The 12897-nt window shown below is 31.6% G+C and overlaps 3 protein-coding genes across 3 annotated transcripts; 1 reads left to right on the plus strand and 2 right to left on the minus strand.

Annotated features, from left to right (window-relative positions):
• Window positions 1-1910: 1910 nt before the first annotated feature.
• On the minus strand, window positions 1911-2432 carry LOC120140546. Its single transcript, XM_039155515.1, has one exon. The coding sequence runs from the start codon at window positions 2389-2391 to the stop codon at window positions 1975-1977; it is 417 nt and encodes a 138-aa protein (XP_039011446.1). The 5' UTR covers window positions 2392-2432; the 3' UTR covers window positions 1911-1974.
• A 1447-nt stretch (window positions 2433-3879) lies between these two features.
• Window positions 3880-5637, plus strand: LOC120140532 (chloroplastic import inner membrane translocase subunit HP30-2-like). The gene is made up of 6 exons (XM_039155501.1): window positions 3880-3894; window positions 4285-4400; window positions 4470-4549; window positions 5097-5256; window positions 5363-5425; window positions 5520-5637. Exons 1-6 carry the CDS (start codon window positions 3880-3882, stop codon window positions 5557-5559), a joined length of 474 nt encoding a protein of 157 aa, XP_039011432.1. The 3' UTR covers window positions 5560-5637.
• Window positions 5638-5960: 323 nt separating this feature from the next.
• Window positions 5961-7485, minus strand: LOC120140544 (probable receptor-like protein kinase At1g33260). The gene is made up of 2 exons (XM_039155513.1): window positions 6830-7485; window positions 5961-6738 (listed from the first exon to the last, which is right to left on the minus strand). Exons 1-2 carry the CDS (start codon window positions 7437-7439, stop codon window positions 6053-6055), a joined length of 1296 nt encoding a protein of 431 aa, XP_039011444.1. The 5' UTR covers window positions 7440-7485; the 3' UTR covers window positions 5961-6052.
• Between the last annotated feature and the right edge of the window lie 5412 nt (window positions 7486-12897).

Here is a 12897-nt window from a genome sequence, read left to right on the forward strand (position 1 = left end):
ATCATTTGAACAGCCAACTCCCTGTTATCATTATGCGCTTTGGTCAACAAAGCTGTGGTCTCTATCACCAACAAAGTTAAGTTTCGAAGGAACCGAATCCAATGGACTGCTTCATTCCTTAATCTACAAGCAAAACATTCCATAAATTATTATTCCTACAAAATTTACAAATATGTAATAGTTGGCCCCACCGCGCCTCCACCATATGAAACCAAACCACTATCTGTGATCTGCCTTGTATGAAAGGAAAAAAAAATTAGATTACCCTATTCTCTATATAATGGGGGGTGAGGAGAGTTAAGGTAGTAGGTTATCCCCAACAGGTTGAAAGTAGTTTCATTTAAAATATATGTTTAATGTTTTAAATATTATATTTTTAAGTTTCTAAATCATAACGTTCGTTAAAAATTTTATTAACTAAAACATCTCGTGTTTATATTCTTTCAGAATTTTATATTATTTTAAAGAAAACTTTAAAGTATTATTTATTTTAAAAAACCCCAAAATTTTATGAAATTAAAAAAATATGAATTTTAAAATTTCTCATTCCAACCCTTATTATCAGTTGTCATCCGTTATCACCGATCGTCTTTATCACCATCATACGACCACTCACTCATCGGCAAACTTCCACTATCAATCATCCTTTTGTCACGTCTCAATCTCTTTATATCTATAAATCCTTAAACTTAATATCCATTTCCTTAAACCTAATCTCAAATGTATTATTATTTTTATTTAAAGAGGGAAAGAGTGTAATGATGCATCAGCAGTGGTTAGGCGCACAAATGGTGAATCCTGCAAACGTGAATCTCCTATTTACCACAATTTGTGTATTACAGTATTGAAATTTTAGTTAATACCTAAATTGCCTTTGTTTTAATACCTTACTTTGGGCGATTATGTCTTGTGATCTGTATCTTGTATTTACTTTGCCTTGTTGTATTTGCAATCGACGGTAGTGGTGACCGTCTGCGCCGGCCGACAACAGGGAAGAGAATTAAAATTGAGGATTAGAGATTTTTGAGGTTTTTTTTTTTAAATTTCAAAAAGAATGTGATGTTATTTTGAAAATAATATTATTCTTGTTTTTTATAAAATATTTTTTTAAAAATATAAACATGACATGTGCCAGATAACAATTTTTTTTAACGACCGTTGCAGCTTATGCACTTAAAAGTGTAACGTTAAAAACGCTAGACATTTATTTTGAACGAAAAATTCTTTAAACAATTAAAGTTAACTTTAAGTATAGTTTTAACACTTAATTTTACATTAAACATTTATTTTATATATTAAGTTATTATTAACTCACATGAATATTATATATTTGTATTACTTATATTATAATTTATTTTTCCATGAACAAATTTTAATATAGTCTTTCAAAGGTTCGAAATAAAAACAATTGGTTAAAAGGATAAAAATAAGTCTAAAATGACTTATGAATATGTGAAAGGGGTGAAGATAAATGTTTTCAAAATGATTCATAGAGATGGACCCACGAGTGTTATGTCAAAATTTTATAAAGTTAATTTTTTTTATCTAATTTAGTTTTTTTATTTGTATATAATAATATAATTTAAATACTTAAATTTTAAAATTTAAATTTTAAAATTTATTATGTAACTCCTTATTTTTTTGGGGGGTAAGGTTTATATAATTGCTTATAATTTTACATTCATTTTTAAATATGAAAATGTAAGAACATAATTTTTATTTATCATAGGTGATAACGGTTTGATCAAAATTGAATTTAAAATTTTCATTAATGATAGCTAGGAAAGAAAATCTAATAAATTTTCACTGAATCAATGGTGACTATAAAAGATGAGGATTTTCTAATAAAAAAAATATAAAATCCATGTTGAAAATGATAGGTAGAAAAGAAGTATATTTTTTCAGTGAATTAATGGTGACTGATTTAAAATAGGAAAATGTTTAGAAATTTTTAAAAAAATACAGAAAGAAAATTCAGATTAGGCCAAAGAAAACAGAGATGCCTAGAACAATGAGCCAAACTATATGCAACACAAGTAAAGCCTGACCAGGGAAAGATCCAGTCCCGCCGTTATTTCCCACGTTACAGAATCCTATCTTCGCAACCTTAGCCCCCGAGCAATGTGCGTCTGCACACCCACACCAATACGTAACTCCGTCGTCCCCGCAAACGGGATCCGTCCTAAAGCAGTTGACCGGGCACGAAGAACGCCGGGAGGGAGGCGAAACACCGCACGCATCCGCCGCATCGGACGGCAACAAGATCCCCGTCGTGAAATTCCGTTGCGATCCGACAGCAAAAGAAGAAGAAGAAGAGGAAGGAACGACGAGCAACAACAACAACAGCGACAATGCGGATTCGTGGAATTGGATCGTAAACAACGTCACCATCGTTTTGACTTGAAATCCTTTCAAAATTTCCGGAAAATGAAAGCGAGCTTTCCTTCTTTTTTAAGCAAAACTGAAAAAAGAAAGAAAAAGGGAAAGCTCGCGTTTAATGCTGCTTTCCTTTGTTTTCTCAGAAGAGAGGGAATTCCATGAAAATATTTTCTTTTCTCAAGGCATCCTTACCTTGAAAACAAAGAATTTGTACATTTTGACGATTCACAGGGACGTGAATGGGAAAGGAAGAACTATATAAAGGGGAAGGGAATTAGATCTTTACCGTCAAACAAATTCATTGACCAATAATAAATCCTACCATTTTGAAAAATGATTTTGTTTTAATCGGTAGAAATTAAGACTAATTAATTTAGATTGGTTTTATGTTTGGTTGGAAATCAAACCTTTGGTTGTGTTCTTAGCAGTTCCACGACGGTTTTCAGGTATTAGGATAAAATTATTTCTTAATTTTCAACTTTAATTTAATCACGCCACGTGAGAGATTGTTGTTTTTTCTTTCTAAAAACATAATAGAAAATGATGGAGAATGTTTTTTCCCCCCGACAAAACTTGTTGCAGGTCCCTCTGTTGTAAGGACTATTCCATTTAGTCCCTCTAATATATCAATTTTGTCCCTCCATTATAGAATCTGGTTAAATTTAGTGCCTATGGATCAGTTTAATCGTTGTACCCGTGATTCGTGAAGAGAAGGGTAAATGGTATATTTAGTCACTGAATTATAAAATCAATTCTATTTTGGCCATCAAACAAAAAACTTATCAATTAAGTCACTAACATATTTTATGCGAAACATATTTAAAATATACAAATCAAATTTTAAGTATTTACTTCATCTAATTATTATCAATATTTTGTAGAGCCTTATTCGTATTCTATAAAAGAGTTATGTTTGTGTATTTTCCGTCATTTATAATTATTATAAATAAATATTTATAAATATGTTACATCGATTATTTTTAAATAAATTTGTGTGTATTATTTAAGAAAAGCATAAAAACTGCTACAACCAACAAGGTACCAAATAAAAACTAAGGATACCCTACAAGGAGATACCCCAACTAACACAAAGGCCTCTATTTACAACGTCTCCTCTATTTATATTCCTATAAGTAAGTTTAATTCTCACAATCTCATAAATTATATCCAGCATCACCTGTCAAGTGTCAACCCCTTACAATTCCCTTAAACTGCTTTCCATTTCTCTCTTTCCAAACACAATAAACAAGAGTATTCATAGCTATCCTAAGTATAAAGAAAATCAAAGACTTACACCTAAGATACAAGGAAGTCCATTTCAACAACAACTCCCAATTCGTAGCCTTCCTGTGAAGACACATTACCAGAACAGTCTCTCAAATATTCCTAAAAAAGTGACAATCGAAGAAAAGATGATTCTTGGTTTCAAAATTATCACAGAAAACATAATTTTCATCCACAACAAGCCCTATTTACAACAACTTGTCTTTAGTCCCTAGGATGGCCATCCACCCGGTGATGGCATGCTTGGGAACATGAAGGAAAAATCACAAGATCTTATGCAACTTTAACTTCCTCCGGTCGAACTGAAGATCAAATTCTTTGAACATTGATGCCTTGGAGGTTTGGTGTTGGTGCATAAAAAGCTCGAGCTTCATCTCTCAAATCCAATAGCTTCTATAGGTTCCAACTAATATTAGGCTTCCTTTCAAACCGCCAAAACTCCATCCCATTTAAAATAAAACGGTAATGATTAAAATATAAACGAATTAAAAGTTTAGTGATCAAAGTATAAATGTCCTAAAAGTTTGGTGCAAGCTAATTGAATTTCCTGCTGTTTAAAAAGTATTGGCTTCAACATAATCGATGCTGTGTATATATGATAGATTTTTACTTTGTTTGCAGGCTCTATCAGGAGGTCCCTTGGTACAAGCTCGAAACTTTTCCGTAATGACGGGTGTCAATGCCGGCATATCTTGTGTTATGAAAAGATTGAGATGGAAGGAGGACGTGCAATTTAGGTGAACCCCTTTTTTATGATGGTTCAATTCATCGCCACTTGCTTACTTTCAGTTGGTTTGTGGCTATAGGATATTTCTACTAGTCATAATCAGAGTACAGCACACCAACATACACACTAGAAGTGTTTTTTATCCTATATCTGTCCTCGGTTGTGTATTGAATCTCAATGTGATCCTTGTTGAGATGAAAAGAAAATCTCGATGTCATTTTTTAAGGTCGAACCAAGCTTAGCTCTCCATATGTTATGGTCAAAAAGGTTGTTCATGTTAGCGTACCTTTGCTGCCTTTTTTTCTTTCTTTCTGAATTTGGTCAATTAGAAAGGAATGTTTTCTCTTGCATTGGTCTAACAGTAGCCAGTTTGATTCAGCAACAGAGAATTTGAGATAATGAAGTCTATGTCTCTCTCTAGTTTTTTTTTTTTGGGCCTTAATTGGGTGGCAATGTTCTCTTGTATTTCACTGGAGACTCTTAAGGGCTGTTGCCATTTAGGAGCCAACTTATTTTCCATTCTAGCTCTGTAGCTTGGTCGGGAAAATTGCCCGTGTCAAGCTCTGCTAAGAATTAAGCCTGCACAAATTGACTGGTACAGTTAGAAGGTGATTAATCAAGTACATATTATTTTGAGTAGCAAATGAGATGACAGTTTCTGAAGATCGTTTTGATTTTGATTGATCTTGTTTCCCTATCAATTTAGAAACTTGGCCTGCAGAAATGCAGTTTCCTCAACCACCTGTTGAGGATGTGAATTATTCCAGAACGAAATCCATGTTAAACAGTCTCGGCCTGCAGAACTACGAGAAGAATTTCAAAAAAGGCTTGTCAAGGCATACCACATTGCCTTTGCTCATTGACAGGCAAGCAGTCGGATGTTTTCATCTTAATTTAACTTTGTAATTAACATTTTACGAACTGTTTCGATATATTGTAATGGCCTTTAAATCGGCATATATCGTGTTTCAGTGCTCTTAGAGATGTGAAAATACCCCCTGGACCCAGGCTCCTTATTCTCGACCATATTCAGAGGTTAGACTCCATCTTCCATGAAGGATAATTATAATTATTGCCCTTGAGGCCATTGGATCCTATCTCACCTTCTGGCTTCAATCGTTCTCTTCAGGGACCCAACATTAAGAGAGAAGCAAGGGTGCCGTGGGTGAAGTTTTGTCATCGAGACCCTTCACATCGAAGGGCAATTTCAGGTTTATCTGAATCCCAAGAAGCGAGCTGAGAAGTAGTTTGTATATTTTAAGATGAAATGATTTCTTCTTTGTTTCTTTGGATTAACAAGTTTTTAGTGTACCAACACATCGGATAAATATGAAACGATTTCCTTTTTGTTTCATGAGGTTGAATACAGTAATTAGGTATTTGCAGCTTGTTTTAGTTATTAGTTTGTATCTTTCACTTGTATTCTGGAAACTGCACTTACAAACATCCAATATCCAGTTCATCTGTTGAATTTACAGTACAAATCACTTGTTCTAAAGATTTGATGTTTCAATTTACATTTGCAAAATCTTGAACTCGATCTGGTCGACCAATAGATCGCATCTAATCCAGGGGCAAACAGTCCATGAAACTCCCTGGTTTTTGTGTATGTACAAACAATTGCAACGAACTGAATCAAACACGACCATCACCATCAATCAATCAACAATGGTACTCTTTGGCCGGAGGCAACAACCGTGAATCAACAGAACCGATTTTATCCTTCATTGTCTGCACTATTTCTGCAGCCGAAGGCCTAACGGTAGGTGACTTTTGAAGACAGAGTTCAACGATTAAAAGCATAGCTTTAGCTTCTTCCAAGTCTAACTCACCACCCAACTTTGGATCCACCATCTCCGCCACCCCACCACCAGCCTCGACAACCTCTCTTAACTTCGGTGCCACCATAGTCGTCAGCAATTGTCCCCTTTCGGGACAAAAGGCCTCCATCCCAGTCACAAGCTCCAAAATAATAACACCCAGACTATAAACATCGTTCTTCTTAGAAGCAATACCGGTCCTCAAATAATGAGGGTCGGTGTACCCCGGCGAGCCTACCATTATCTGCTTCGTCTTTGGCGGCACCACCGTCGATGAAAATCCCATCTTCGCCGACCCGAAATCGCAGAGCTTGCAGTTGAACCGCTCGTCTAACAAGATGTTCGAAGCTTTGATATCGCCATGAACTATCTGGAGACTGCATTTGTCGTGCAAGTACTCGATTGCTTCAGCAAGTTGAAAAGCTATGCTAATACGGGTCTTCCATGGAAGCAATTCCTTTCCGTTTCCATGGAGTTTCTCTTGTAAATTTCCATTCGGAACGTACTCAAACACCATTGCACCTTCCTCTGTAAAACAAAATTGAAAAAATATTATAAAAAATACTAAATCTTTTTTGTTTGTTTTTTTTTTCCATTGTTGAACAGTTAAAGCAACTACCTTGATCGTCGCAGTAGCCAAGGAATTTAACGATGTTGTCATGTCGGATTCTGGTCAGAATATCCAGTTCCTGTTTGAACACTTGATTTAACCGATCATTTCCGACATGGATCTTGACTGCTCCGAGGGTGGAACCCAACAAGTTAGCCAAGTAGACATTGCTGAACCCTCCTTGTCCGATCAAACGCGAGAAATCCTTAGTCGAATCCTTAATCTCATCCCATTTAAACCTCTTAACAAACCCTTTACCTTCTTTGACGCTTAAATCTCTTCCCTTTTCTTCATCGGCCCAGCTGCTGGCCGCCGTGGGTTTACGGCGTTTGAAGAATTTCAACAAGAACCCCATTGCCAACAGTAAAGAAGAAGCAAGACAAGAGAAACAGTAACGAGGATGGCGAGTTTGGGATGGAGCGACGATCGGATTGTTCTTAAAGAAGGTGCCGGGACCGCTGTGGGCGGATAGAAAGCGGTGGGGGAAGCGACGCAGAAAGTGAGTGGAGAAGATGAAATGAGTATTATTATTGGTAATAATAAGGAAAAAAATGTGATGGGATGTTCCAACAACATGGGCACCAGCAGACAAAGTTTCAAACATCAATAATCCAACCATTTTTAACCTTAGATTTATCGGTTGTCAACGCTGTAGACATGGGGACGTACATAATCTGACAAAACTCGATCTAAATGTGCAGATTTCATTGCATAAAAAAATAGAAACTGGAAGCCTTCTTCTTGGAAAGCCATTGAGGTTTTTCTCTTTCCGTGTGATGAACTATTGGCTTATTTATGATAATATTCATAAAAGGATGCTGTCATTAAATTGATACTAAATGATCACTACTTGTAAGGTATTCAATAACAATAAAAGAGTCATTTTTAATTTCGATCGACCCTGATATTTAATGTCCAAGTTAATAATTATAATAAATAATATTTTATGGAAACGATACTTTATCTTGAATATTAAGTGAAATATTATGAATTTTAAATAGAATATCTTTAACTTATATATCCAATTAATCAATTAAAGTCTTACATCATCGATCATTTTTCACTGTTATTATTTGTCATTATTGGTCGTCAACAAGTGTTGTCACATATGATCGTTAGACTAAAAAGTTTTATTTCACTTAAATTTTAATCTTTAAATGTAAATTTGATATATATTTTATTGAAAAGTACCTAACATTTCACAAATGTGATTTTTTTAAAATTAAATCATAATAGTATTCACAATAAATTTACCATTATAGTTTAAAATTAAAAGAAATCAAAGATATAACAACATATTTACGTTTAAGTGATAAAAAATGAGTGAACTAAAAATTTTATAGTCTAACAATCAGAGACGGTGACAATCAATGGCAACCGAAAATGATTCATGACAATGATGAGCAATAGTTGAAGGTATGAGACTTTACTTGAATTCATAAGTTAAATTAATATTTTATCTAGAGTCTATGAGTCAAATTAATATTTTTTTTTAAATTGAGAGATCAAATTAAAATTAATCTATTTTTTAACGTATCAAATCATTAAACTAACATGATTTAACATCTTAATGACTAAAATATTACAATTCAAAAACATAATAGAAAAAATATATTATAAATGAATAATTAATTAAAATACTATTTTTTAAATATTCAATGAAAAAAATGAACTTACAAAATAAAATTGACCATTTTTATAATTTACCCTAAACATTTCTTATTGTATATTGACATATATTTCACGTGCGGAAATCTTTGTTTTCTTCTGGCACGGTCGCGAATATTACGGTGGCCCACTAAACAGCTCCTGCGTTTAACTTCTACAAATTTTTTTCTTTCCTTTTTTTGTTAAAGATTTATTGAAATGCGAACAAGTCATGCCGATTATCTAATGATTTTTTAAAATTAAAATTAAAGTTATCACAAAACTTATTCTCGGTCCTTTTGTTACTTTGTTTCGAATTTTACAAAAATTTTATTTATTTTTTATTTTTTATTATAATTATTATTATTTAATTTATTTATGAGTTAAGACTCATTTACAAAATATAATTTTTTTATTTTACACATATTTATGATCGTTAGATGAATTAAAATATGGCAGAGATTAACTCATTATTTTTTATATTCAAATATATTCTCATTTTTTACTGTTAATCTTAGCTATTTATTTTTCAATCATCTAACGATCCTAGATCTGTATAAAATTAAAAAAGTTTTATATTCGGGTCGGATTTTCAGTCAAACCGACCTAAAATAATATATTTATTAAAAAATATTATTTTTATTCAATAAAAATAGTGATTTAATTGAAAAAAATATAAAGGAGTATTATTGAAATTATCCATAAATATAAAGATAAACTTATATGTTTCGTAGGTCGAATATTTTTTATCCTAAACATGAATCAAATTTTTTTTAAAAAAAATCCAACCCGATCAGGTCGAAATTCGTCAGATTTGAGTCCCATGTCATCCCTATTTATTACGAGGATTTCAATTTAATATGAAAATTTTCAATCACTAGTCACGTTTAAAATATCTATTTTTTTTATTAATATAGGATGATAATAAAGTAATATATATTCTAAATATTAATAATCATTTAAACAATAAAAACTCTAACACTTTTATAATTTCTAATATTAGGACATAAAATATCTAAAAACAACAATGATTCATTTAACCATATCATTAAACGAGTCAAAAGTTATAAATAAAACACACATTATATGAAAAAAAACAATATTTACTATTGTATAATTTTTAGTTTTATAAAACATTTAATAATGTGGATTTTGACATAAAGTATTAATCAATCTAACAAACCAAACCGAGCATTTGTTTTATACTTGGCACAAGGGTCAAATTTAAATCATTTTGCACGCGTTATTCATCTATTTGTCAATTGTCGTGTCGTGCTCTTTATGACCGTGACCGCACGTTCACATGTATATTTATTTTCACATTAAAAAATAGAAAACTTTAATTATATCATAACTAATCTATAATAAATCAATAAAATTTAATAATGATCGGTTGATCTTAAATTTTTAAATAAGTTAATAATTCAAATTATAATATTATAGATAAAAACTGAATTAAAAAGAATATGTTTTAATAATATTTAATTTAAATTAATTAATAATATAAACAAAGAAATGAATTTAGAAGAAAATTGTTATGATGTCCAAATTGGGGGGTTTGTAGTTGGATTACGACCGTATACTTAACAAAGCGACTCCGTAATAGCAGCGAAGAGCATCCTTTACCAACCAAATCACTTGGAGGAGATATTCGACCAAATCAATTACTTATTTTATTCCTAATATTTTCACACCAAATGTTTTAATATTTAATTAAAATATTAGACTATAGAAGTAACCAGTTCCTTTTTAGTAATGTGATTGATACTTATGTGATATCTTTTATTTTCAAATATGTCGAGGATTCTTTAAGAAAAATAAATAAATTTAACATCATCTTAATTGATTATTGACACTTTTTTAAATTTAATCTAAATTTTTTTGAGTTTGACAACTTCATATCTCAAGACATTTAGGTGGCGTTTGGTTCGCTAGAATGTTTATGAGAGAATTAGAATCTGTGAAGGAATATGAATCTGTAGGAATTGGAATATGAATCTGAAACATGTTTGGTTAGCAGGAAATTGAATTGGAATTCAATTCCATATTCTGTTTAGTTCGCATACATGTCAGATGAATTTGATTTCAGTAATGTAAAATGACAAAATTACCCTTCTTGTTTTTTTTGCTTAATTTTAGTTTGTTTTATAACTTACATGTAGCAATATATTATGAAAATTTATTGATTGATTATTCATTTTAATACATTATAAAAACCATACTAATAAATATAAGTTAAAATCATCCCAATTAGGGATGGTCATGGGTAGAGTTGGGTCGGGTTTTTGGTCCACCCGACCCGACCCGACCAAAATAAAGTTTTACCCGACCCGACCAAAATAAAGTTTCACCCGCCCCGACCAGAATATATGAATTAGAAACCCGACCCGAAATAATAATAAAATTATTTTTATTCAATAAAAACAATGACTTAATTGAAAAAAAATATATAGAGGGATATTATTGTAATTATTTATAAATATATAAGATAAAATTATATTTTTTTTCGGGTCAGGTATTTTTCACCCTAAACCTGAACCTGACCCGAATATCACACTTTAAAAAATCCGATCGACCCGAATATCACACTTAAAAAAATTGACCGAACCCGACACAAATATCACACTTAAAAAAACTAGACCCGACCCGAATATCAAACTTAAAAAAACCCGACCTGAACCCAATTTTTTTTATAAAAAAAACCGACCCGAACCCGACCCGAATATCACACTTATAAAAACCCGACCGACTCGAATATCAAACTTTAAAAAACCCGACCTGAACCCGATTTTTAAAAAAAAATCCGACCGATCCCAAAATTTAAAAAAAATCCTACCAAAATACCAAAAGATTGATGAGGGTAGTATGATCAAATTTCACATTCTCTCCTCCAAAGGATTTCAATTCCATCATGTTATGGATGAAATTTACTTTCCCTCCATTGATGGAATTAGATTTCAATTCCCCATTTGAAAACTTGAACCAAACATGAGAAAATAGTAAAATTAGATTCAAATTCTCTCTAATTCCAAGAGATTCCAACGAACTAAACGTCACCTTAAAATATTTCTTGGATAACATGGCACTGTTTAGCTCAGGTCAAATAATAAGGTGAGCGAAGTACAAAGATTATTAAACTGAATAATATTTAAAAATGAATTTTTATTCATGTTAAAAAAATGAATTATTATTTAATTTTTTTTTGATTAAACTAAAAGTGATTACAAAGTAACATATGTTCTAAATATTTTTAATTATTTGACATTGATCGCTCAATCACCCTTGTAATCGTTGGTACTCAAAACAATGACCTCTAGGTACAACAGCGCTTCCTTTACTGAGGTAAATTGATTCGTGCAATACTATTTAATATATTAATATAAAAAATATTTTACAAATAATATTCAAGTTATAACCAATGGACTTCCAGGCTTTTAGTTTTCTATATGGGTGTCCATTGTTCCCATATGTAATGGGATAAGGGGAGGTAAAATAGTAGGATGCCCCCAATACTAGGTTGAGAGCAGCTTCTGTAAGAGACCTCTAAATTATGAAATGCCCTCTATGAGACTCGATCTCACGACCTCAAGATTAAGAACCTTGTGTTCTACCAACTGAGCTAGATGGTCTACATGTCACCTTTATTTGAGCACGATTCAGTTCAGTTTGAATATTTCATTTTACAATTTAATTTCACAATTCAGTTTAATTTTATTTTTTATAAAAAAATCATGGGTAAAGTACACAAATGGTCCCCTAACTATAGGGCACTACTTTGTTGAGTCATCAACTATTAAAATTATAAAATGGTCCTTAAACTATAAGATATTACTTTATTCAATCCCCCAACTATTAAAAGTTACAAAATGGTCATCCGACTATTCACATGTTTCAAACTCTTCCTTCTTTGTTGAGAAAATGATGGCAACCTGAGCTTGACGTTAACATACTGACTAAGATATGACAAAAGATGATCTCATAATCTCAAACGAGTATCATATCTCAATCAAAATGTTAACGTCAAGCTCAAAAAACCGTTATTTTTTTTAACGAAAAATGACAAGTTTGGAACATAATGAATAATCAGATGACCATTTTATAACTTTTAATAGTCGATAAACTCAATAAAACAACATCCTATAGTCGGGTAATAATTTTAAAACTTTTAATAGTCAACGAACTCAACAAAATAATATCTTATAACTAGAAGACCATTTGTGTACTTTACCCAAAAATAATTTATTCTAAATCACATCAAATTAGACAAAGGAAAATAATAATCTAAATCAAACTCTTTTTAAATTTATCGTAAGATAAAAGTAAATAAAATTCCAAAACTAATATATATTTTTTTTACTTAAACTTGTGTTTACACTCAATTTAAGCATCAGTGAAAAACTCCAAAACTAAAACAAACAAAAAGAAAAAGA

This window comes from Hibiscus syriacus, unplaced genomic scaffold (genome assembly GCF_006381635.1).
Source record: "Hibiscus syriacus cultivar Baekdansim isolate YM2019G1 unplaced genomic scaffold, ASM638163v2 tig00110785_pilon, whole genome shotgun sequence".
Classification (NCBI taxonomy): domain Eukaryota; kingdom Viridiplantae; phylum Streptophyta; class Magnoliopsida; order Malvales; family Malvaceae; genus Hibiscus; species Hibiscus syriacus.

Excerpts from the sequence above, each read along its gene's own strand:
- LOC120140546 (XM_039155515.1), bottom strand. The coding sequence starts at position 2,391 with ATGGTGACGTTGTTTACGATCCAATTCCACGAATCCGCATTGTCGCTG.
- LOC120140532 (XM_039155501.1), top strand. Across the intron at positions 4,550-5,096 it reads TTATCCTATATCTGTCCTCG|AAACTTGGCCTGCAGAAATG; the intron begins GTTGTGTATTGA and ends CTATCAATTTAG. Across the intron at positions 5,426-5,519 it reads ATTCTCGACCATATTCAGAG|GGACCCAACATTAAGAGAGA; the intron begins GTTAGACTCCAT and ends CGTTCTCTTCAG.
- LOC120140544 (XM_039155513.1), bottom strand. The coding sequence starts at position 7,439 with ATGGTTGGATTATTGATGTTTGAAACTTTGTCTGCTGGTGCCCATGTT. Across the intron at positions 6,739-6,829 it reads TGGCTACTGCGACGATCAAG|AGGAAGGTGCAATGGTGTTT; the intron begins GTAGTTGCTTTA and ends TTTGTTTTACAG.